This window comes from Alosa pseudoharengus, unplaced genomic scaffold, assembly GCF_046254945.1.
Source record: "Alosa pseudoharengus isolate Yale_2024_CS ecotype anadromous, Long Island Sound unplaced genomic scaffold, YU_APseudo_1.1 YU_APseudo_1.1_scf_3, whole genome shotgun sequence".
Classification (NCBI taxonomy): Eukaryota; Metazoa; Chordata; class Actinopteri; order Clupeiformes; family Clupeidae; genus Alosa; species Alosa pseudoharengus.
Genome location: NW_027468718.1, coordinates 29,401,412 through 29,427,195, shown reverse-complemented (window position 1 = coordinate 29,427,195; position 25,784 = coordinate 29,401,412). Strand labels below are relative to the sequence as shown.

The 25,784-nt window shown below is 41.1% G+C and overlaps 3 protein-coding genes across 10 annotated transcripts; 1 reads left to right on the top strand and 2 right to left on the bottom strand.

The window, feature by feature from the left end:
- Positions 1 to 27: 27 nt before the first annotated feature.
- On the bottom strand, positions 28 to 5,983 carry LOC143100583 (growth hormone-regulated TBC protein 1-A-like). Its single transcript, XM_076263919.1, has 8 exons — positions 5,441 to 5,983; positions 4,615 to 4,766; positions 4,282 to 4,440; positions 3,760 to 3,884; positions 2,024 to 2,120; positions 1,764 to 1,936; positions 836 to 1,021; positions 28 to 555 (listed from the first exon to the last, which is right to left on the bottom strand). The coding sequence occupies exons 1-8, from the start codon at positions 5,524 to 5,526 to the stop codon at positions 451 to 453; spliced, it is 1,083 nt and encodes a 360-aa protein (XP_076120034.1). The 5' UTR covers positions 5,527 to 5,983; the 3' UTR covers positions 28 to 450.
- A 2,311-nt stretch (positions 5,984 to 8,294) lies between these two features.
- Positions 8,295 to 15,083, bottom strand: dcun1d2a (DCN1, defective in cullin neddylation 1, domain containing 2a). Of its 4 annotated transcripts, none has more exons than XM_076263917.1 (7): positions 14,976 to 15,083; positions 12,667 to 12,883; positions 12,250 to 12,418; positions 11,903 to 12,033; positions 11,543 to 11,625; positions 11,150 to 11,246; positions 8,295 to 10,717 (listed from the first exon to the last, which is right to left on the bottom strand). In XM_076263917.1, the coding sequence occupies exons 2-7, from the start codon at positions 12,839 to 12,841 to the stop codon at positions 10,638 to 10,640; spliced, it is 735 nt and encodes a 244-aa protein (XP_076120032.1). In that variant the 5' UTR covers positions 12,842 to 12,883; positions 14,976 to 15,083; the 3' UTR covers positions 8,295 to 10,637. The 4 variants fall into 4 exon arrangements, with proteins under 4 accessions (XP_076120032.1, XP_076120033.1, XP_076120031.1 ...); XM_076263918.1 differs by having other exon boundaries at positions 14,971 to 15,072; XM_076263916.1 differs by lacking the exon at positions 14,976 to 15,083 and adding an exon at positions 14,101 to 14,955.
- A 1,295-nt stretch (positions 15,084 to 16,378) lies between these two features.
- On the top strand, positions 16,379 to 25,017 carry tfdp1a (transcription factor Dp-1, a). 5 transcript variants are annotated; one of them, XM_076263913.1, is made up of 12 exons: positions 16,379 to 16,563; positions 19,092 to 19,170; positions 19,297 to 19,363; positions 19,552 to 19,655; positions 20,032 to 20,153; positions 20,562 to 20,727; positions 21,062 to 21,208; positions 21,434 to 21,502; positions 21,681 to 21,832; positions 22,638 to 22,804; positions 23,404 to 23,482; positions 23,625 to 25,017. In XM_076263913.1, the coding sequence occupies exons 2-12, from the start codon at positions 19,159 to 19,161 to the stop codon at positions 23,761 to 23,763; spliced, it is 1,224 nt and encodes a 407-aa protein (XP_076120028.1). In that variant the 5' UTR covers positions 16,379 to 16,563; positions 19,092 to 19,158; the 3' UTR covers positions 23,764 to 25,017. The 5 variants fall into 5 exon arrangements, with proteins under 5 accessions (XP_076120028.1, XP_076120025.1, XP_076120024.1 ...); XM_076263910.1 differs by having other exon boundaries at positions 16,379 to 16,573; XM_076263909.1 differs by having other exon boundaries at positions 16,379 to 16,578.
- Positions 25,018 to 25,784: the final 767 nt, after the last annotated feature.

The window sequence follows — 25,784 nt, the reverse complement described above, 5'->3', positions numbered from 1 at the left end:
CCTGAAGAGGTGAAATGAAGGACAATATGGTCAAAAGTGTTTTTCATTTCTGGCAGTCATATTCACTACATTCGTATATACATACAGCAATAGTCAAAACAGTACAAAAGCACTTAACCTTCATATAGAACATTGGTAGAAATGAGACATTACAGCATAAACGGTCTTCACAACACAATCATTTTTTTTTTCTGTAAGCTGTTTAACAGTTTGGAAATAAAACTGATTAAACAAATTGGGGATGCCTGAGTTAATTTCATTCTTTCACAAAAATTATTTTAATGCGGAATGCCATCTTTTCTATTGCATTAGAATTTATATGCCATTTCCAGACCAGTACACAGACACCAGAAGGCAGTGCAGAGAATGGTCATTGGGAGGCCCTGTCTCTGGGTCATTACCAGGACACGTGAGGAATGTGTGTGTGCAGGCGTAGAGGAGGACCTGATCTCACGGCCGCAGGCCGGCCTCCTCAGCCACTATGCGATCTCGACATGTCTGACGGAGTTTCCTTATAGTCGCCATGGACAAACTTCCCGGCTCCAAAAAGATTTTCTGAAAGATCATTGAGTATGTAGGTTATTCAGACTAACAACTTTTTACTTGATCGTTCACACATTGGCATTTCAGATATTAAAATATTTTAAGTTAATTCAAGGAAAAGCCTAAGGGAATGCGAAGTATGCATGCATGTTTTTCTAAGCAAACAAATTATGCGACGGAGTTCACATTTGCATGTGTCTGTGTTTAGAAGAGAATGGAATCTGAGCTTTGCTTACCTAGTAATATGTGTCTAGCAGTACACTTACATGCTAAGCATCAGCTAAACTCTCACCTGCGTGAAAGAGTGGCAGTCCTCTACGAACTCCCCGTGGGTGATCTGTTTGAAGCGCTCACAGACATCTGGAAGGTTCTGTGCCTGCAGCAGGAGTGTCTGGTGGTGTCGGATCAGCGTGAGGGCCACGCGGAATAGGATCTTAGAACCCTCGTAGAACAAACAGTCCCAGATCCTCAACACTGTCTGCCGGGGAGGATGATCAAAGGCAGTTAGATCAATATAGAATCTGATTAAAAGCCTTCACAAATACACTTTGTCCATGGGGAAGATCACACATATGTTAACATCTAGGGTAAAAAATAAATGGTTTCATTAAAAAAGTATCTAAAGGGGTTTTAGGAGACGTTTAAAATATGCTGTTCTGTAACTCCGTTACCACAAAATGCTGTTCCTGTTAATTTCCAAAAGAAAGCGCCATGGTAGGACACTTGATTTAGTACATTTCATTTGAAATTTTTCATGCCAGTATAGGAAATATTCTCAGGTTAAATGTGTAACTCCGTTACCGATATGGAAGTCACAGAATTCTTTCTCTATCTTCGGCTGAGTTGTTCTGAACAGCCCCAAATTTGATGTGTATGGTCATGTTAAAAGCCTCTGGGGGCATGGCAATTTTCGTGAAATTCTGTCCATGGGGGGCCATGAAATAAATGAATTTGTACGTGTACATGTAGTGACTGTACACCCATCAGCTTGTAGATGGTGGTGTTGAGTGAAGGGTTGCCAGTAAGTGATGGTGACTGTGTGACACACACACGCACACAGCCATTTTGTGCTACTATTTAAGTACATGTAGGCACATACAAACTGACATATTGTTCTTAAATTTTGGTTAATTAATTGCCGAGTGCCACCAAAAAAAGCTAGTGGGAGTGGAACTTCATTACCGCATGATCTTCCCCCCCATAATGAACAGCCTTCCTACCTCCACTGGTAGGATGTCGATGAAGAGGCAGATAAACCAGCGGGACACCACCAGGGTCCACATGACGTTGTGCTGCTGCATCAGGTGCCACACCGCCGGCACCTTCACCTTCACCAGCTCACCCAGCACCTCCTGGTCCGTCTTCAGACCCAACATGGCCACCGTGTAGTAGTCTGTCAAACACAGGGGACAACATTCATCCTTACTGGTCAGGTCCACACAGGAGAATGAGGTAAACAGGAGAGGGGAAATCCACAGACCTGGTAATATCCTGCCCAGTAAGGCATCCATCAGCCAAAAGGACTTCTCCTCATCTTTTGTAATGATGATCAGATAGCCTGCAATAAAATTCATGCCCTGAAATACAAAGGAATAGCATGCTTGTGAACACAACACCAGAGGATAGGGGAGGGTAAGTCATTTGCTCTAAAAACACTAACTTTGTTCTCAGGAAAAATCAGTGATTCAGCTCGTATCTGTAGAACAAATACCATTCCCCTATGTGTGCTCTGTATCATACGGACAGCACAGCCAGGAGATAAGATAAGTGTTTACAGGGTGGGTGTAGCCAGGCTCAGGGAAGACAGTGACATGAAGTAGGTGACAAAGAGATCCTCTACTACTGGGGTACACACCAAAACCACCAGGTGGTGTTTTTTCCTACAATCAAATTCAAGACGACTAAGAAATTAAATTTCTCTGCACTTTTCTCTGAAAATTCCCATTTCCATTCCATTCGGTGGGATTTAAAATGTTCAATTTGATCACATTAAGCTATTCAGAAAGACACATATGTACAAGTTCAGGAGTTCATATTCAAAACATTGAGGTTTTCATATTCAAAACAGTTAACACAATGTCCTGACCAGCAGCTGACAAGCCAAAAACACATTCAAATGTGTTTAATCAAATGATTAGCAAAATGCTCCAGCCAAATACTGAATATAGTCACTAAAGGCATTTCCTATATGAAACTTTACAACCTGATCAAAGAAACAAATCAATCAGTAAAGGGCAATGAAACTACAAGGTAGAGTTATTTCATTTGTAAGTCTTTATCAAAATAAATAAATCAGTAAAGGGCAATGAAACTACAAGTTAAGTTATTTCATTTGTAAGTCTTTATCATTCTGCTACAGTATACTTAACATTTAACAGTTTCTATTATGTGCTGGAACACAGCTGGAAACAAATCAGAGTAATTCTACCATGTAAAATTACCATGGGCGGTGTTCATGTCTTGTGTTGTGGTTTTAAAGAGAAAGCAGCTTAACCCCCCCACTCCACCTATCTCAAACACACATCTTGCCCCTTTAAAAGCCCTTAGTCATTTCCTCGTTTTTCCTAGTCGTCTTCTCATGTAATGACCTCTTTAGAAACTAAGCAAAGACAAAATAGGACGTACACCTCCAGCCATAGTCTCGGCTTCCTTGTTGCAACAACATAAATATTTTAACATATAATTTTGTAGTACTCAGTTTCAATGGCTAAACATTCACATAACAAAAAAACAACAACGACAACAACAATAAAAACAATAATAATAATAATAATAATAATAATAATAATATCTGCCTAAGCAACGTTATTTGGACTATACATGTTGACAGACCAAATACGTTTCCCAGTTTGAAAACAATCAAAATGGGGGAAAACGGTTACATGTTCTCAAATGTTCTTTTTTAGAAACATAAAATGATACATAATTTCCCCTCAAATATCTGAATTTTGGTGTGCCAGCGTGTGCGCACATACATACACACACAGAAGCACAAAGGTCACATGGATTCGAAACTGGGCAGACATCCATAAAAAGTGCCCCGTCTTTTGAAAAGCTTCTGCAGCCTGTTTAATGAGCCTATTACTGAAAAGGAGGAGGCCACAACTATGCATAGCTTCAGAAAACATGGAACAAACATTCCCTTGTCCTCTAGCAAACACTACAAAGTACAGATAGCAGGCCCCAGTGAGGTTATAAGAATGATAGTAGTAGTACCTGGCAGTATCCCACGTCTTTGTTGTGGTGTCCATAAGCTAGGAGCACATTGTACAGGGACGTCTGTAGGCCAGAATCAGAGGAACTTCTGAAAAGGACATTGTCCGGGAAGGTCCTGTGCATATCTATTAAAGGGCATGACCACAGTTCAATACAAGCACATAAACAAACTAGCCTTTTATTTTTATGTTCCCCTTTCTCTTTGTCTTCCTTCCTCAACCCTCAAATTTGTTTCAACTAACACATACACGCACACACACACACACACACACACACTTTCTTTCCAGCCCCATCTCACACAAACATTAGACTTAGTTCAACTTGACGATTTAAAATATAAGGGCCGGATTTCCATACATGGATTAATCTTAAATTCTGAATAAATGAGAACTTCAATGGTTCGCCATTGAGAGAAAAAACAACTTTCAGTCTAATTCATGTATGGGAAACTGGCCCTAAATAAGGTGCTAGTGGAGATTATGAGCCCTTGCTGCATGTCTAGCCCATCCCCATGAAGCCCACCTAAGCGAATGGTCTCCTCCAGCTTAGCATCGTGCTTCTGCTCCAGGAGAGAGTGGTAGTACCCTGGGTGCTTCTCCAACTGCTCCTGAGCACCACTGGCTGCCATCCAGATCTGAGCGCGGTGCTCCTTAGGTACTCCTTTCCGCACATATCGCTTCACTGTGTGTGACAGACACCAGATATACTCATGATGATGATGATGTGTGTGTGTGTACCTGTGTAAGTGTGAATAAGAAATAGGACAAAGAGACAGAGAGAACAAAAGGAGGTGGGGTACAGGGACTTTCAGAACTAATGTAAAAGGTACATTGTTTGGATGTCCATCTCTCTGACCTTTTAAATTCTTCTCCACTGTCACATTTCCCTGCAAAAGTTTGGACCACTTCACAGATCTTCTTTGAAGCACAGCCAGATACTCAGACATCATCTCTTCGTGGGACTCATAGTTGAAACTCTCAGGCCTCTCAAACCCATAGGGATCAACCCTGTGTAGACATGTTGCATGGCACGTCATGAAAATAACCTAATTCTGTTTATTTAAATGATCCCCTAAATCCATAAGGCCTACACTTACAGACACATTTGGGTTAATTCCTTTATATTGTAAAACATATCCTATACAGAATATAGCAAACACAAATAGGATGTGTTTCTGTAATTTACTGTAAATTATTAAACGTGATATGAACGTATAACTTCAACATAGGCCTACGCCACAGATGTGCGATATAGCCTCGTCCAAACGTCTGTTGTCCATAACCCTAATAAAATGTGTTAGTCGCAGACCACTCACAACAAGCAACTTGTCCAAAGCTTGCGTGCATATCACAGCACACTCGGATTGTTTTCATTTACATACATTAGTAGCCTAGGCTACATATGGGAAGGTAAGAAGATAATTTAGTAAAAAAAAATAGTTCTAAGTTGGACGAGCAAACGAGCAAAAAACGGTTAATAATGTCGTGGTAATGTCACAAACAGATCACCTGACAAACAGGTGATTTCTCGGTGGGGATTTTGTAGGACGTCGAACGGTCTTCGCTGTTTGAAATACAGGCAGACCTGCAGATTTCATAGTCCGAGCGAATATGTAGTGTCAAAAGTAGCCAGCCTGTAACCGATAAACTAAGAAAACTTATGTGATCATCCATTAGCTTACCTCTGTGATGTGTCTTTGCTGCTGCTGCTGTTGGAGTTGCTGTTGAGAAAATCGTCCGAAATATGATATCCATTCAGACTGTCCATTTGGGACTAGTCAAAGAAAATGTCTATGTCCTCATTCAAAAAAACATCGGAATCGATCGACAGGTCAGTTTTTCCGCCCGTATAGTAGTCTTCAAATAAGTACGATCAGTGCCTGTGTCTCTGTAAATGCTTGAAAGTTCATAACGATCAGCTACAGGGTGTCAAATGTCCCGTATCCAATGTCTGTTCCGATGGACAACCCACATCACAGGTGCGTAATAATAGTCTTGCGAGGCCAATAATACCGGAGGGACGGCTAAGGTAAACCAAAGAAGCTTTTCCCAATCAGCCTATTATCTGCCTTGCCTTGATCAAACAGACGACACAAAATGCTCTTTAAAACTTAAAAAAACACTCGAGTGTATATAAAAGTAAAGTAAAACAACAAGAAAGACGAGAAATCCGATTGATCCACTTGACTAGCAATCCGCCACGACTTTGTGCCCAACATGCATGCTTGATTAAACACTGCTTGGAAGGCTCAAGGAGTCACGTTGCCCTTTTAACGTGCACTCACCCTCCCTCCCTGAATGCTAATCCCCAAACAGAGCTAAGGGGAAATCATTAATTCCCGTTTGGAGCACAAATTGAATGGGTTGTCAGGTATTCATATTTATATTCAAATAGAGTGCAGTGCATGTTTTCTGTAGAATTACATTAAATTAGGCCTATGCCCTGTTGGTGTCCAGTTTACAACACACCTGACTTCTAACAAGGCTGAATTAGGCCTAGTAGATAGATAGATAGATAGATAGATACTTTATTGATCCCTAGGGGAAATTCAAGGTCACAGTAGCATACAGACATACACACACACATTCACTAACAGCAGAAAAAGTAATTAAAAGTATATAATATATTAAAAAAACACAACTAAGCAATAAGGACTGTAGAAGATAAAGAATATACTAAATATACTAAAATACAAACTATACTAAATAAAACTTAATCTAAATCAATTCTAAAAAGTATCCACATAGTGGGTGATTAATCAATCAGGTGCGCTTGCAATGACTGAAGCAGGGACTGAGCCTGTGGTTCTCTGTGCATAAGGTAAGGTAAGGTGCTCTTTGTGAATGAGTGTCATGATGATGGTGCAAATGAGTAAGTCAAACAGTGCAACAGTGCAAGAATAAAGTCTATATATCTATGTATAAATAACTATATTAAGAAAGGTATAAGTGTGGTCACAGTTCGGCTGTGGCATGTAGGGAGGGGTTGTGCATTTGTGCTAATAAAGCACGCAAACAGTGAGGCAGAAGACAATGGTAAAGTGGCTAGTGGGCAGACAGTTCAAGACATGGAGGTGGTGAAGAGGCAGACAGACTATGCGGAGAAGTCTATTTCTCCTCTTCCCTTAAGTGATGAGAAGTCTATTTCTCCTCTTCCCTTAAGTGATGCCTAATGAAGACATGTTTTTAATTCAAGAAGTTGTGTTAAACTTTTCTTATCTTCACAAAGTATGTCATGTATTGTAGGCTATAGCCTACATAAAACAATGCAAAATGCATTTTTGAAATTATTTTGCAATAAAGTTCAGTGATATACAAATTACCATTTTTTTAAATACATTTGGACAAATGTGGACTCAAAGTATTTGTCCTCAGTGGTTTGTTTTGTACATAATGTGCAGTTTTCCTTAATTCTCTCTCATGTTGTCAAAACAGTAGCCCACTGAACTGGGGCTTTGTCTGATCTTGCTGTTATTTGTTGACATAACAAACTCTGCATTGCCATTAGCTAATAACAGTTATCTGACGCTGATTCTGGCTTTTACCTAGGTGTGCCTTATTTGACATGCATTTGGACTCCTAAGGATTTAAGCCTCAGGAATTGATCTGCTTCTTCTTGTGTCAAGTTAAGGGAAGGAGGTTTAGACTAGGCTATTGTGTATCCAACTGCACATCACAAAAATATGCAAGCTGAAATGTAACCCAGGCAAGAAGAGCCCATTAATCTATTATTATTTTATTGCTTAATTATTCAGCTCTTGTTCCATAAAAAAAACATTACCTCCATAAAATTTGTTTGACAGCAGTGTACAACAGATAGAATTATGTTAAATATTATAAGAGAATTGTAAGACTTCTGTTGTATAGCCGAGCAAGGGGTGGGGTGAAGCGGCCCTGTGTTGGTGATTACAAACCAGCCATAATGCATACAAATATGAGTCTGTATGGACTGACTTCAGACACATTCTGCGGTAGATCCTTTAGACCATTGGTTCACACCACAGGTGGGTCGTAGGAGATTTTATTTGGGTTGCCAGCCTAGTGACAATTTATGTTGTGTAATACCCCTATCTTATACCTTATATAGCTTAGGAAAGCTAACAGCTTTCTGTTTAGATCTAGTTTGTTAACTACCACAGTCACGAGTTGGGTCGGGATAGTCTGTCATTTTTAAAAAGTGTGTCCCCAGAAAAAAAGTTTGGGAAACACTGCTTTAGACTGATTCCAGAATTTAGATGGAGAACTAAACCCATTTTTGACACAGTAGGCCTGTAGACTACACCCAACATGATCAATACTGCCACTAAAGCATGATGTAATGACGCTGTGGGCAGAGCAGGACACTGAAAACCCACAGGTAGCAGTCCATCCCCCTACAGGCAGAACACAAAACATTCAGTCACTCACCACACAAGGCAACAGTTGTCTGACTGTAGTGCCCCCTAGAGGAGTCATACAATAAATACCAGCACACAAAATTTGTCATTTGCAATTGTAGATTGGTCTCAAATAGTCATGATTATCTGACCATACACCTTAACAATTAAATATTTTAATAGATTGTGTGTTATTTAATTGGCCATTCAAAATACATAGTGAATATTTACACACATTCGCTGTGGCACTTACATGAATTAGAAAGGAAATCATAAAGTACAGAGAAAAAAACAATACGTATTAATATTTTGATTCAGAAAATCCGATCACTTTCCATTTACTACCCAAAATAGTTACAGACCAATGAGTGACTTATGACAGTCAATATTCTGACCTATGCTGACTTTAAACAGAGTGCATGAGACAAATAATATTTAGACTACTGTCCTCAGGCATTATGTATTGGTGTCATTAATGAGTATACAGTGTGAGTATACATACACACATTAAATAGACAAAAGTATAGGGATTCCTGCCATTACGCTCACAGGACCTTCAATGACATGCCATTCTAAATTCATAGGTATTAATGTGCAGCTTAGCCTCTACTCATTTAGGAAGTGTCTTTTAGAGTGTCTGTGGATTGATTTTTTGCCCATTCATTCAGAGTATTTGTGAGGTCAGGCACTAATATTGACCAAGAAGTCCTGACCCACAGTCTCTCTCCTAGTTCATCCCAAAGATGCTTGATGGCATAGAGAAACCTGTTTCCTGTGGGCCAGTTCTTCCACACCAAACTCACCCAACAATGTCTTTATCGACTTTGCTTTGAGTACTGGGGTACGGTCATGCTGGAACTGAAAAGGGCTTCCCCAAACTGTTCCCAAAAAGTTGGACGGAATTGTCGCAGATGTCTTGCTATACTGAAACATTAAAATTTACCTTCACTATAGCCCTAGGCCAACCCTTGAAAAACAACCATTATGACATTATCTCTTCACCAGCATGACTGGACACAGGGCACAAAGCAAGGTCCAGCAAGACATTTTCAAGTGATTTTGGTAACTTGTCTGGCTTGCAGAGAACAGGGCTCTTTACATCATTGAACTAAATGAACTAGAACAGACATTGTGAGACTTCTTGTCCAACATCAGTACTTGACCTAACAAATTCTCTTCTGAATGAATAGGCAAAAATCGTGTGGAAATCCTTCCCAAAAGAGTGGAAGCTGTCACCGCTGCAAAGGGGGATCTTATTAGAATAAGATGTCAATGGGAAGTTCCTGTGGGTTTAATAGCAGGCATCCCAATACTTTTATTTATAGTGTAAACAATGTTTATCTGGCACTTTGACATCACAGCAAACGTAATACATTTGGGCAACAATTATGGTATACGTCTGGGTGTACAATACCATGGTGAATGTGTTGTATGATTATGATCTACTGTGTCTAGGTACACCAACACAAAATTTGACACACCATGGGTATAGAGTTATTCTAAAATGAAATATTTGTCAGCTTGAGAAAGAAAGGCAGTTTTTACTTAAAGAGCTATAATTTATTTGTTTACATAAATCTGACAAAAAACAAAGTGAACAAAGTTGATGAGAAACACATAACTGCACATAGTCACACCAACTTCTACAACCCAAAAAAAGAAAACAAAAGAACAGATGATATGGTCACACGGTTGACCTGAAATAAAACGATATTGAGGCATCAGATAACGAGTTGACACACTGTACGCAAAACACCTTTTGTTTGCTCTCCCTAGCTTTGTTTTTATATAGTTTTAATATGATTTATTTATATAATTCTCTCTGTACATACTGCTACAGTAGATACAGTATATTACAACTGTAACAATAGTGTTTGTGCTGGTGAGTTGAGCCAAGCTGCATGCTGCTCAGAACCCAGGACTCTGGCTCAGAAAGTGGATCTGTTTAGTGCGACCATCCCAAGCCCTGCAGGAAATACTTGAATAAAAACCAAAATAAAAGTCTTTAGCCCACAACACAGCAGAGTACTCTGAGATTTTGCTCACTCTCGCTTGCTTTCTCTCACCCACAACTCTTAAGGGTGGTCATGGTGAAGGAATAGAGGGCATCCTCTCCCAAGGTGTTACACAGCTAGCGGTCAAGGGAGGGCGCAGAGGGGTCCAGATTATATATAATGGTCCCCATGGCGTCTTCAAGAGCCTGAGGTTAGAATTAGCTTGCCTGTGCCAACAGCTGGCAATGTGCACATGGCGACTCCAAAAGCAAATCTTGTATTGTTTCCTTGGTGCCTCCCCCTTCTTTCCATGTCTTCATCAGCAGCACTTCCTTGACAGGTGGTCTTCGTACTGTGTGTTTCTTGCTTTTACTGGATTCTCTTGCTGACTTCAAGTGTTTCTCTGCTTTTCTTTTTTCTATGTTTTTATATGTTTGTACAAGTCTTTAAAAAAACTACAAAGTCAATGCAAAACAAGACCCCACTCCTCTGGAAGAGCAGGGTTATGATTATACAGTCTTGCGCTTGGTTCCTGTTACGATTGGCCGGGCAAATTCCACAAAGTCGTCTATCAGGACAGGCCAAGCCCCTGGGGAAAGCCAGAGAGAAAGTCTCTGATTACACACCTTTGATCACCAAAGTAGAGCAGGATTCACCTTTGCTCTAACCCAATTACAACTTTAACCAACCTTTTTAAACCAAAACAAAACATATTTTAGGGGCACTAAATCTCCACTCCACTAAATAAAATGTTTACTGATAGTACCAAAAGAGGACTGCTATCGTTCTGAGCTTTTAAATCCCATTTCTATCTACCTTATTTCTATGTTCTGTGCCCTGATTGGCCTAGTCCTGTTTGCTCTTGTTTTCACTTATTTTACAATTTGTAAAGGCATTCATGTGTTGAATAATAATTACTATTGCATTACACATAACATAACATACTACTGGGCCTAAAGAAAGCATGTGGTGTGCTTGTTTGCTAGACAGAAGAGAGTCTAGTTTAATGATCGTTACGTACCCTCCTCATCATAGTTTGACATGTCATCAGCAATCATGTTGCCAAAATCCAGGAGCAGATTCCATGTATCTTTTGGGATGGATCGTTTGTGGTGCTCCTATTCAAGAAAAGGCACAGGGGTTGACAATTTATATAACAGCATTGATCAGCTTCGACATGATTATAATTACGATGCCATACATGAAACATAGAACTGGAGAACTAGCATTGCTTCGTCATAAACTAAACACATCTCCAGAATGACAAGTTTAGTCCAGTTTATTATGGCTTCCCAGATCGGATTTGGTCTTTACATGCCATGAAGGACCAAGTCAGGGTATTTTGCTCAAACTGAGCATGAAAAGCAAAGCCACTACCCTCAACATGTCAATCATATACTTCGAGGTCACTCACCAATAAAAACCTATTCCAGAGATCCAAAAACTTGAACCGGCCTGTCAGTACCAGATTCCAGTAGGCCACAGCCATCTCTAAATCTGAAAGTGGGACAACAGGAAGACATGCGAGATCCCAAAATGCATGACGCAACATTGACCCTCCCGCTGGATGCTGCGTAGCGCAGCATGCTTTTTATTTCATGTTTCTAGGTGCTACAGAGGCTTAGATATTAAATTTTGGTAGACGTTTTTAGTATGTTTTCAGAAAACCCTCAGGAAATAAGGTTATTTAGTCTAGAATGCCATAGGATTCTATAGGCGTTTTTAGCAGGCATTTTAGGAGTAAATGGGTTAAGGGAATGCATATCTGACTAACCTAAACCCTTTTGTCCAGGGTTCTTGGCAAAATTGAAGGTAAATTGATAGAAGTCCTTGAATTTTCCGCTGTCTTTGAGCTCCTGCTCTAATCTGGGCAACAGAGACTTCAGCTTCTCTGGACTATCACACCTAGAAGACAGATCAGACAGAGGTAGAAAACAAACCAGTGGAACCAATGACCTTCCACTTATTCATCTCAGTGACTGAACAAGGACCGATTCCAACTATTCACTTTCAAGGTCAATATGCGGGTTCCCATGTTGTTACAAAGCAATATCGAACATGGCCAAAGTTACAAAAATGGATGCTTCCTGACGCGTGTATCAGAATGATATCATAGCCCACCCTAGCTCTGTCATGCCATCAAGGAACTCCTTCTTCGAAAATTCGCACTGCGTGGCAGCGCGGAATTTCCATGCCACAACCAGGACGCTTATACTGGCTGGGTCTAAGTTGAGGTCATCGCAGAACTGCTGTATACCATCGATCCCAATCTTGTTTTCATCCTGGGGATCTAAGGGCAAAAAACGGGGCAACACAAGAATGACATTGAGCATACAGTCTGCACACTATAGCCATACAATTCTACACAACACACTTTCAAAATGCTTTCTTCATTCTCACAGGTAAGTTAACAGGTATAGTTCTGATGTCCATAAATATATCTGTATCCTATACCTACTTCTAAAAGAAACACACATCTCACACAACACACGCCGCCAACTCTGTCACAACTTGTTGTAAGTCACAACTCTGACTTACCTTTGTAGCGATTGTAGAGCTGTTCAAGCTTCTTCCTGTCCACTGAGGTTTTCATGGATTCTTTATAGTAGAGGTCTGGGTTCTGGAAGTAGTTGTCTGTTGCCACTTCTAGTTTCCAGTCATTCTGCGTCAGGCAGTACACAGCTGTCTTCTCCCCAGCCTGAGTAAAGGACATAAACTGGCGAACCTTGTCCTTCTGTGACGACTTCAGCTTGTGCTGCACGGACACAAAGGAGAACCCCTCAGACACAGGCTCAGACGGACAGCCCGAGACCGTCAGCAAAACATACAGACACACACAGACACAGACAAGCAAGCAGAGAGACAAAAATACACTCATCCAGAGACACACAGTGACAAACAGATACTGAGAGGTCTGCCCTATTTACTGCCCCTGCCAAAAACAAATAATAAAAAAAACAAATGCCTACAGAAACACCAAGGTGATAAGTTGAGGCAAATATGTGAGAAATTAAACCAAATGTTGAAGTTTGCTTTGCTTATGGCAAAGGACACGTGCTGAACTATGGATGGTCACTTGCAAAAAAAGATCCTCTTGGAATGTAACTCAAGTAGGAGGACCTCTGAGCAATCTCAGGGCAGCCCATACAAACAAACTGAGCATGTTGGGAGTTATTTCCAACCGTGCCGAGTAAGCACATTTGTTCATATAACATCAGACCCACACGCTGGCCTTGGAGGAATCATGGAGTATACTGACTAGCTACACGTTAACTTCATCTATACATAACTTATTATTATATATTTTTTAAAAACCTACCTACCCATGACGATTAATTTATCTAACATTGTGGGTGTGCCATGACAGTTAAGTCTCTTTTTACGTGTACATTTTCCTAAAACGAGCGCACGACAGTAACTCTCTCAACATTTCCCCTGCTCGCAGGAGAGACCATAATATTTTCAGCACCCAGCTAAAGCTCTAGAATGCAATCGTTACTTTCAGCGATCCACAATTTCGGCAGCATTTTCTTAAAGATTAGTCGTTGGTCAGTATACTAGCATAAATAGGAAAATGTGCAGTGTGCAGAAAGACGGTCAAATGAACCACTTCCAGTGTTGTTCTTTTTATCCCCTGAGCTCCGCCACTGCAGTGAGTCGCGACCCAGTTCTCGCGTCAGCGCGGCTAGCTCTCGCCTCTGCCCAACCAAAGTTACAGTTCGCCAAAAAGGGAAAGGAACGCGCGGCGGAGTGACTGCGGACCGAGCTCTCAAAATATCAACAACTGACCTTCCCTCTCTTCGTTGATCAATTTCGGTACAGAAAATGAAGTGACAATGCGACACAGGCTAAGGACACCGCATAGGTACGAAGCGAGTGGACACCCCGCGCATAACGACATGAACTCCGATGTTGTGCATCTTTGTAGAGATTTAATCTACCGTTTGGGTTTATGATTTTCATAATACCTACCATTTTTATCACCCGCTGTTAGACCAATTTGATACTCAGTAGTTCCGTGTACGCCTGCGCGTCAGCATCAAGGGACTGCGCTAGAGAAGCATTGAGTTTGCGCATTGAAGTCACATGATGCAGGGAATTGTAGTTTAAAAACAGTTTTTGACACTGGACAGTTATCAACAATCTTTTGCAGCGTTGGCAGTGGCGTTATGTTTTGGACAGTATGACCAATTATTAAATATATATATATGACTTGCATTTAATTATTCAATACATGTTTCAGTGTGCTAATTTGTTTGTTGTTTTTACAAGCAAGTTACTTGACAAACAACCAACCGGCAAGTTACCTTTAATAAACTAACTTGCAAAATGTGAAAAAGAAGTATAACTTTGGGCAATACAGTGGATGAGAACACAGTCGACCCTTAAGCAAACCCTTCAGGGTTTGTTCTTCCAGTTGAACCAAACACTCCAAGAGCAAAGAGCTAACGTTAGCCAAACTTTGCTACCCATACGTTTCCAAAGAATACAGTCCAACTTGAAAAGCACAGCTTCGAGAAAGGAAAGCTGGTTGCCTTCACTTCGTGCTTGTAAGTTATATAGTAAGTGTTTTTAAACTATTTCAAACGAAGAGCAACGTCAACAAAGCTGTTATCAACGATGAATGTACACAATTTAAGCATTACTGACACCACTTATCCAGAGGAATAAAGTTAGCCGTAGGTCCTAGAATTCTGCTAGCAGCTAACGTTACTTTGCTATTTTCAACCACTGATTGGATTACACGGTATTTGAAGCTTAATAATACACGGGTCTATGACAACCCTGAGAGTGTTATCAGTTCGTTATGACATGACATGCAACTGTGGATCAAACGCCTACCTGACCTTTTCTCGTGGGTTTTGTGGTTTGATTCACCTCACCAACAGGCTCCAAAAGTTGTTACGCTAGCGGTGGCTGTGCCACCGGACTAGGTTTCGACAGCTCAGCTGCCTCCAAGCAGGGAGGGGCAGCATCACATGAGCCTTGCCGTTTTGTGAAACAATTATAAAAAGAAAAACATGGCAGCTTTTGATCACAGAACTGTGCAGGTTGTATGTACGTGGGACAACAAACTACGAATAATTGAAACACAAAACTGCACGCTCACTTATATTTTGCAATAATTAATTATCAAATATGTGACCTAACTGACCTTGACCGAAAGGCCAAGTAACGTCATAGTTATAACGTTAAAATAGGCCCGATTCAGATAGCCAAAAACAAGTAGACAGCCAGATAGTGACCCCTTTAAATCTATGGGTATGACGAAATGTAGCCTGACAGCAAATAAACGTTTGATTTTAACTTTAGCTAATTGAGGTAGGCCTGCTATGTCAAAATGTTAGCGTTGTGCAATTACGTTGAAAGAGTAAGGTAAACTACACTTTCCTGAAGGCTGAAGCAAATTGGTAACTTTAAACCGCACCTCTTCAGACTAGCCAAAACAGAAGTCACATATCTGCAGCAGCTGCCGTTGATACAGTGGGCCATAGTAGGACCAGCTGCCTGCTTCACTTCACGCGAGCTGTAGTCGCTCAAAATGTGTTATAGCTTTTCTGTATACGACCTAATGGCAGCAAATTATGATATTACCCCATCAGTTAGTAAAACAAGGGGGTAGCAAGCACTACCCAACACACTGTATTCACTGAAAATCTTTATCTATTTTTTTTGATGGTATGACTCATGTCTCTTTGCAGTAGGTAAGATAAAAGCCTAGTCCTTGCATAGTCTATGCTAATCCAATGCTAATATTCCTTCCCTACCAAGGCTTGTGAGACCTGATTCAAGTCTACTGCAGAATGTTGCTGTCATCTATTTATGAAGATATGCTGGGTGGAAGGCTAATGACTGATAGCGCCATTATCAGTCTTTGTCAGCTATTCCTGTAGCATTTGTGTTGAAAATATGGGCTATTCTTAAAAGAAACTATAAAGGCTTGAACATTGTTCTTCCACACACCTACCAACTTGAATCAATTAAGGCAAACTGAGGTCGTGCATAAGTGTGGAAGAATGGCTTTTGACAGTTATACGTGTAATTTGTAGGCTTAGATAATAGTACCATTCTGTTTTTAATTTTGTAGTTTGCAATGATAAGACGGAAGAACATCCCGCATGGTTTTGGCCAGTGACGTTAGGGTTACCGCCAACCAACCAGATAATCGCGGAGGCGTGGTTTTGTTGGACTGCACAGCCAACGTCATGTTTTGTATGTCCAATCACAATCACTTGTTCGTAGACACCGCCAAGCTCAGTTTCAGAGAAGGACGAAGACGGAGTAAACGGTGATTGTGCGCTTGCAGCGAGCAAACGTAAATCCAAGGGGAGCAATTTGGACGTAAACGTTCAACATTTTGAGAAGATATTTGTTTTGCTCAACGACTTTGGGAGAATTCTCATAACTTGATCTGTCAGAGGCAACATGCGTCAGGTCTGATAAAGTGAGGTATCCTGACATTATTGCCCAATTCCTTACTTTGGCTATTCTTTGTTATCATAGCAGATGGTAACGTTAACTTATCTGCCTTGCTAGCAGGCATTATGTGTATCGAGTAACTTTTCCAGGCAACGTTAATTCTTAAAAATATATAGCATTGCTATCAACGTTATGGTAGCCTTACTAAATAACGTTAGACAACATGTCTAGCTCTCCAGATAGCAAACATAACGTTAACGTTTCAAACAGATAGCTGACTTAACTGGTAGGACTTAGGCTTGCCAAATAGTAACGTTACGTTAGCCAAAGCCAGGCCTAACGGACGCTTAACGTTACTTTACTTTGTATGGTTAATGTTTAATTGTTCAAACATATTCAGAATAGTATTATTAACGCTAACCTTAACGGTAACGAACTGACATCTGAGCTTTCCAGTGGCAACATCATCTGATGTTATGTAGGTCATGTTGCTAATCACACATTGGTGTTAATAATGTTTATGTGTTGTATTTATGATATAGTTTTGTCTTTCAGTAACGTGGTAGTCTATGTAGTGTTTCATGTATGCTTTCATGATATCTAGCTTTCTTTAGGTACATATAGCCTATGTAAAAACATTCACTCACTAATACATTAGCCATCATGTTAGCACGCTAATGTCAGTATTGTTCGGGTTGACAGGCCGGGTTTTCGCGACATATGAATGGAAATTACAATTGACTTAGCTTCTAGCTGAGTTAGCCTTACATCGACTAGCTTTGTAAAATGGCTGACTTGTCAGTTGCATTCAACCAAAAGATGTACTATCATTGTGCAGTATTGTGTCAATTGAAAGTATTTCTTTCCTTGAAGACAATACAGTCAACAAGCACTTGGGGAATATGTAGTTCTGATCAATTTTGTGAACCTCAGGCTACCAAATTGTGAGGCACGCGCACATTAGAAAAGCACAGAATTCGATTGTTGTCCCATTTGCATGACTGCCTTCAGAGAGGCACATTAAGTTAGTTGAGAAGTATAATTTCCATGGCATATTTGAAAACCTGCCCAGACCAACTATAGTCGGCAAACCAAAGAGCAATAATAGTTAAAGCAAACCATTTCAGCTCTACGACGTGTAACGTTGCACTACCGTTAATCTAGCTAGCTAGCTAGGTTTTTCCTAAAGCATCCATTTTGTCGAAGTGGTTCAGTTGGATGGGAATGAGTGAAATAATAACGGAAGAACACAAATAATTGTTTATTTTATAGCGAATATGACTGGTGCATTAACTTATCTTGGATGTATCGTAAACAAATTTATTCTTCTGTAGAGTTTTAGTTTCCTGTTTGGTGATGGGGCTTTAGACCTCCTCTTCCTCTCGTGTCCCTGATGCCAACAAAAACAGGGCTCGAAGGAGGCAGTATATTAGTGTTCAATCGTAAGTGCAATGGAAAATCTCCGTAATTTGTCGTTATTTTGCCTTTGTATGGCCGTGCGTGTATTATGCATTCAGAAAAGATCAATGAAGTCGAATAAGATAAATGAAATTCAGCACAGTGTAATTGCATACAAATGCGCGTTGTAGTGCAAAACGTGTTTCAAAGCAGCACCTTGCTAAGTTAGCTAGCGTGGTTTGCCATATGAATGTAAATAATATTACAAGTAGAGGCGTCAGATATATCTTACGAAGTAACTTTTTGGTCATGAATGCGCTTCCCAGCCCATTCCTTGTTATTTGTTGAAAGTTTTAGTTTGTCGAGCAATTGCTAGGCAGTGTACACGAAGCGGCCCGGTTGATTTTGCGAAAAGTTGTTATAAGGGGGCAAAGTAGTTGGCTGTTTCTTAATTTAATGAATTTATATGTATTTATTCATTCGTACACACTCACAGTTAAATATGTGGGTTATATATACTTCATCTTTGTTCTTCAAACATTCTGGAAACGTTCACGAAAGGCAAGTTAGCTCGCTAGCTAAACTAGTCATAGCTTGATTCAGCACTAGCTTTGTGCAGATAACGTTAGATGCTGTAAGCTAGCCGGTGGGGCCTGGGGTACTGAACAAAATTAGGCTTTGCGCGGCGTCGATGTATAAGCTTTTTGAAGTGAGAGATTTCTTTTCGATTCTGGTGAGACGTGGCCATATTATAGATTTCAGAAGTAACTACTTATTTGGGGGGAAATCGTGAAAGTCACAGATCAACCTGCGGCCTACCCATGAGCTGCCCCCACCACGCGCAAACTGTCACGGGGGTTCAGGTAGCCAGTCAGATTATAATGAAGAAGGTTATAGATTGAGTGGCGTGGCTTGCCGTGGCGGTGTACTTGCACTCCAGCTCTGAGTACAGTTCTCCACTTTTATGCACTTGCAACAGTTAATAAGGGAGTATACAATAACTTGCCACCCGGTTTTGAAGAATATCCTTCAAGTAAATCAGAATTCGAAGTTATGTCCCCTATCTTATGTGAGTTGAACAGCACACATGCTTTACAGAACTTGAGAAATTTTCTTAAAAATAAAGTCATATTCTTCTCTCCTAGGTGATTCAGTGATCTGGCACAGATTCCCAACAAAACCAAGCCATACCTATTCCATCCCCTAAGGATCATGGCCAAAGATGTGAGTACAGTCTGTGGGGATATGCTGTGGTGTTTGGTCATCCAGTAGTCTGTGTAGATGTTCTTTCTTACACAATCAGCCTTTATTCAAGATTGCCACTGCTGACACCGGGTCTTCTCCTTACAGGCTGGTCTGATTGAAGCTAATGGGGAGTTGAAGGTTTTCATCGATCAGAATTTGAGTCCTGGTAAAGGTGAGTTGTAGAAGAGCAACATTGTGATTGTTGACTTGGATGTGGGCCAGACATTGGCATATATCTCTCATGCCCGATTAAGTGGACTGTGTGGTGAATCAAGAACAGTGTTTGCTTTTGTCTTCTGAAATGACAAACTTTAAAAAAAAAAAAAAAAAAAAACTCATGTGCTGTAACAATGTCTTTAGGTGTCCTGTCCTTGGTGACAGTCCATCCACAGACACTTCCCATTGGGAAGCAACTTCTGCCAAAAACACTCGGTCCGTCTAATGTCAACATTGCTCCGCATTTGGTAAGTGTCATTGCCTTATTATTTGTGTAAAATGTCTTTTTTTGTCACTGGAGAAACATACTTCTTGGAATCTTTCATTCATCGGTAATACTGTATAGTAAATAGTCATGTACCGTTATTGGCAAGTAATTAAATTGTGATCAAATGATGTACTCATTTCCCAGTACCTGGGTAAGGTTGGTGTTTTCAGTACATTTATTTGAGTCGATAAATGAACACGTGTCAAGATGAAGGAGGGTAAATGTTCTTGGACATGAATAGAACATAAAGCTCTTATGTAAAACCATAATCAGCTCCTTCAAGTATTTGAACGCGTGCCTGAATAGCACGACTTGTGAGTCTTCTAATGAACATTATTGACTGTATTTTGCCATAGGTGATTGGCACACCTCAGAGACCCAGTGGCTCCAATGCCATACTGGTGAACAGCCCCCACACGCCCAGCTCACAGTTCCTAGCTCAGACCCAGCCGTCCGAAGCCTCGCCTTGGTCCTCAGGGTGAGTGTCTGCCATCACACGTGGACCAAACAATGTTGTTAAGTGTTTGAGTATGGGCAAGATCTAAATAAGGTAATAAAGTTTTAAAGTGGTTCTATCGCAAGAAGCTGATTGGCTCTAAATGCCCTAATTTGTTATTTTTGTGGAGTGTTTTAAACACTTGTTGCATAAACCCAGTACCCACATTTAACAACCAACTAGTATGGAGTTGCAGTACTGACCACCTGCTGTACTCCCCACATGGCCTTTTTGGTTTGTTTTTTAAGCTAGGTTTGCTAGAGATATGTCAACATGATATATATATCTGTGTTGCAATGCTTTATTACTGTTACTATACATCAAGTAATTCCTCATTGCTTCATGTCTGATGACCACTGACGTCCATGCATGCACCTGGTCTGTCCACAGGAAGCGCAGCAAGAAGGGAGAGAAGAATGGGAAGGGGCTGAGGCATTTCTCTATGAAAGTGTGTGAGAAGGTCCAGAAGAAGGGAGTCACCACCTACAATGAAGTGGCTGACGAGCTTGTGGCGGAATTCAGCTCTACAGACAACCACATTTCCCCCAACGACTCAGTGAGTCCACCTCTCTCGTTCCACAGCTGCTCTCATAACTCCTATCAATTTGTATTGCTTGGTCTGTTATATATATATATATATGTATATATGTGTATTATATATATATATATATATATATATATATATATATATATATATATATATATATATATATAAAAAGCACAGACAGTAGGCTGGTGTCAGACCAGTCGTGCAATAGTCAGAATGGAAATGTAAAACATGAAATTGCCATTTACCTTTTTTTGAGCACTGCACTGTAGACCAGAGAAACAACAGCCAAGTGTCCTGGCAGAAGTCCTCTTGATAGACATGTTGGCACATTGTGTTCCAGCACGTGTACGACCAGAAGAACATCAGACGGCGTGTCTATGACGCCCTGAATGTGCTGATGGCCATGAACATCATCTCTAAAGAGAAGAAGGAGATCAAGTGGATCGGCCTGCCCACCAACTCTGCTCAGGAGTGCCAGAACCTTGAGGTGAGGGTACAGTCTAGAATGGGACAGATCCATGACCATATGCACGAACCTTTAGCCCCAACACTGAACTCTTCTGAATAGGGTTAGGAGAGGATGCTCTGATACCCAGTCTAAGCATTTTATGGATGCCAACTCTATGCTGACTTTATTTAACAAGGTGGTCCTGACAACAAGGTTTGGATACAGCCCTTTTAAATGTACCTCATCCTCACTGTTCCTCCTCAGGTGGAGAGACAAAGACGACTTGAAAGAATCAAGCAGAAACAGTCCCAGCTCCAAGAGTTGATTTTACAGGTACTATCGGAAGTGGTGTCACCTTAATTAAACCTTTACGGTATCGGCTATTCTATGGCTTAGTCTTCTGTGTCTTTTGTCAAATAGTGTGTTTTGTTTTTGCTTGTCATTTAAATGTCTCATGACTGGCAGTGGCAATTGGTCACTGGCACTGACTGTACTGGTATTCCCTCTACAGCAAATTGCCTTTAAGAACCTGGTACAGCGCAACCGTCAGACAGAACAGCAAACCAACCGGCAGCCACCGCCCAACTCGGTGATCCATCTGCCCTTCATCATTGTCAACACCAGCAAGAAGACAGTCATAGACTGCAGCATCTCCAATGACAAGTAAGTCCAGAACTTCAGAGAAAGCCAGTAGCTTGTTTAATATGGTGCAGGGAAGGTGCCAAAGTTTACAGGGTGCTCTGCAGCACATTAGCAGTTTGAGGTGTCAGCGTCGTGAGGGCAGTGGATGTCCAGTTTTAAACATTATTAGCTACTGGCCGGTCGAGTCGCTCCTATTTATACTCTTAAGTACATTTGTTTCTGCAAAGCTGTGGACTGACACAGGACTGGGCTCACTTGTGTGCAGCAGAAAAGATTGATTTCTATGTTCCATTGTTTGTTAAAGTGGTGTAATTATGATTTTATCCGAAAAGGTGTCTGGAAGCTTTTCCCATGGTTGTTCTTGGTTTTGCCTATTTCCCTTTGTAGGTTTGCTTAGTAGTAATAAAATACAGACTGCATGCATTACATACACATCTTGCCATGTCTGTTCAGAACCTCTCTGGCACAACTGATCATGTTGTTCATTCACATTCCCAAATGTTCGCTGTGCATATAGCTTTTGTGTCCTTGTGAAGTCTTTGCTAGCATTCATAATCGGTTTGATGAGCTTGCTCTCTGACAAACATAAGTACATGAATTCTAGGCAAAGGGTTACTTTTGAAAATGAGCAACATGTATATTGTTAATGCAAAAAACCTTCAAATTAAGCAGTTGAAATATGCTTTTGCCTGTAGTACTAAAATAATTTGAATGTACCTCTGATGTTTTAACTACTCTGTGTCGATAGGTTCTTTTTGTTTCTCATGGTTTACCTTGTCTCTCCCACTCTCATTCGCTCTCTTCTTGTATCTTGGGTGTTCTGCAGGTTTGAGTACCTGTTTAACTTTGACAACATGTTTGAGATCCACGATGACATTGAGGTGCTGAAGCGCATGGGCATGGCCTACGGCCTGGAGGCGGGCACGTGCTCCCCTGAAGACCTGAAGGTGGCACGCGGCCTGGTGCCCAAGGCCCTGGAGCCCTATGTCACGGGTGAGGGCAAGGCCACTGGCCACTTTGATTTCCTAATGAATGTTTGCTTTCTCACAGTTTTCAGCTGTACATCACTTCCAGAGCTCCTCTGTAGAAGCTTTACATGAAAGTGTAAAATTATAGTGTGTGTTATATTCTTTGGACTACATGAATCACTCAATGATCATACCCAGATGTTAGAACTGTGGTCACGCAATATAATTCCACAATGAGAAAAAGATGACATGCATATGGATAAAAGGCTGGTCTTTCCAAAAAGAATCTGTGAATACCCAGTTCAACACCTCACTGACGAATGTAACCTGTGGTTGTCCCCTCTGTTGCTAAGCAGTGGTATATGTTACACATAAATAGAACTAGCGTAATGGTCAGTGTGATGTCCTGATCTAATGTGTCTGTTGGTGTACGCTATGAAGTGTCCGCTTTTATGTGCAGAATGCCTGCATAGAGCTCTCCAGGGCTCCCTGTGCCTCTCCAGTGCTAGACTCTAGGGTTTTGTGTGTCTCCCTGTTGCAGTGCTGGCTCTGCAGATCATATTTTCCCTCCCTGTGACTTGGTTGTCTGCTTTAACTCAAACTGACTCTTGACTCTTAACTTAGAAATGGCCCAGGGTCCCATCAGCAGCGTGTATATGACTGGTGCATCGTCCTCCAATGGAGGACGTTATCACGTCGGCAGGTAAGCACCACACAGAGCTTGAACATGGCTTTTTCTGTCTGTTTTCCAATGTTCTTGATGATGCCATGGATGATTTTGATACACATTTCATTATTGGCCTGTTATCCACCCTTCTGATCGCTCCCTCCCTCTCTGTGTGCAGTGACAGTGGAGCAGACGGCACTCAAGCGTCCAGCTCCAACGACTCCCACTACAGTGGCTCCCGGGTGGAGACCCCCGTGTCCTACATGGGGGACGAGGACGAGGACGACGACTATGACGAGAACGATGATGACGACTAACCCTGCCCTGTCATCAGTCCTGAGTGCACACCTCTCCAAAAGGCCATATTGAAGGGATGTATCTTCATCACGCTCTCACTCTACTGTGCTCTGTCTCTGTCTCTTCAACCTTCCTCCTTCCCCTTGACCTCCTTACTCGACAAGGGCATTGAAGAGTGTCAACATGAAGGGCTAATGCCCAGTTCATCTTGTTCTCCTTGGATCCTACATGTGGGGTGGGTTCCAAAATCCAAATATTCCACGTCAGGATCTTATACCCCACTGCCTGCTGGGAGTTGTAGTTCTTCAGCAGACGGACTCCGCTGTAGTTGTAAGGAATACATCTCCTCCTTGAGCAGCACGCTATCAGGACGTTCGGCTACCCTGTTCTGCACCATGACTCTTCCCCCACCTGAGTAACCTCCAAGTTAAATGTCCCTTGCCGCAGGCTGCCAACTAGTGTTGGATAATGTGTAGAGTGACCTCTGTGTGAAATAGTTTATCTCCAGTTTAAGTTTATTCTATTCTGAACACGCGACGTGGTCTGAAAATTCAAGATGGCGGTCACCCTCTAGACTGAAGGATTGGAGAATCTGACGCTGGCTGCCATGTTGCCCCATCCCCTGGGCAGATCTATGGATGTGTGGACACTTTTTTTTTTTTTTTGTATGCTGATTCTTAGCAAGATTTTTAAATGAAATTATTTTCCCCTCTTCCCTGTGTTTGGCTCACTGCCGACTTCTGGGCAGCTTTTTTTCCCCTGGCGTGGGGATGCTCTGTTGAGCAGATTTATTTTGTTTGTTTGTTTCAGAGCTTTAGAGGTGATCCTTCCCCTCAGACTGCCTGTTATTCCTTTTTGTGTTTACCAATGATGGGGGCGTCAGGGGAGTAAAATAAAACTCTATTACCCACGAGCGTTTATAGGAAAAACAAAAAAAGCTTTTGTTTGTGAATGATGTGTTGGGTCTCCTGAAGATTGTAGTTTGTAGAGTCCTCTTCAGGTCGGTAATAAAATGGAAATGGGAAGGTTGTATCCAAACTGGGTAATTATAGGTCTTTTTTGACTCCCTTTGAACATATTTTTTAAACCTGAACAACACATGTACTGACTCTTCCAAGTAACTTTTCTGTAATCTAATATAAGTTTGGAAATTAAATATAGAGAATGTTTTAACAAGTCGAATTCAATGTGTTTATTGCTGACACTAATGTATCAATAACACTGCACAAAATGAAATCAAATGGATAAACAATAAAAATCTATTTTATATAGTCCATATGTGTGGGTTTGAGGTACACAGACACACACCCATTTAAATTCCCTAAACCCTTAACTAAACCACTGTGTTGTATCTCCCAGTCTGAAGAGGAGAGGGGAGACCCACACCCTCAGAGCTGTAAACAAGAGCAGACATTTCCTCCAGTGGGCACTCCCCTGAGAGCCGCAACACAGCGCTCTGTTCTAACGCTGGAAGAATGTCACAGCCAGCATGCCATGGTGATAGGCTTGCAAGGACTTGGTGACTAAGGACAAGGGTAAATATGCCTCAGAAATATAATACTGAGGGAACACTATGTGGGATTTTCTAATATGAGGTAGTATATTTGTGTGTGCTATCTATTCTTTTTCAGGCCTGTAAAATACAATGCCTGATATCGAAAAAAGAAATGCAGAATTGCATTTGCCTGGCTGACACCTGACTGATTCTCAAACCTCAATTGTGATTGAGAATTGGTCTGGATGGGAATTTGTTCACTTTCAATTTGGGAGGGGTGTTTAGATGCAGTTATTTGCTCAAGAAAATGCACATCTGTTTAATTTTACACTGGTGCCGTCAGTGCTGCCATTGGTAGTGCGCTACAGCACTGCCAACCATGCTCTGTCCTCATATAAAGCCTGTGTAGTGTAAAAAATGAACACTACATTTTGGCGCTGCGAGGAGGGTCAAATTTTAGTGTAAAAAATGACCACCCCATGCCAGATAAGCAATTGTGATAGGTTCCTGGGTTTTGGTTGATTTGGACATCGGCTTAAATGGGAA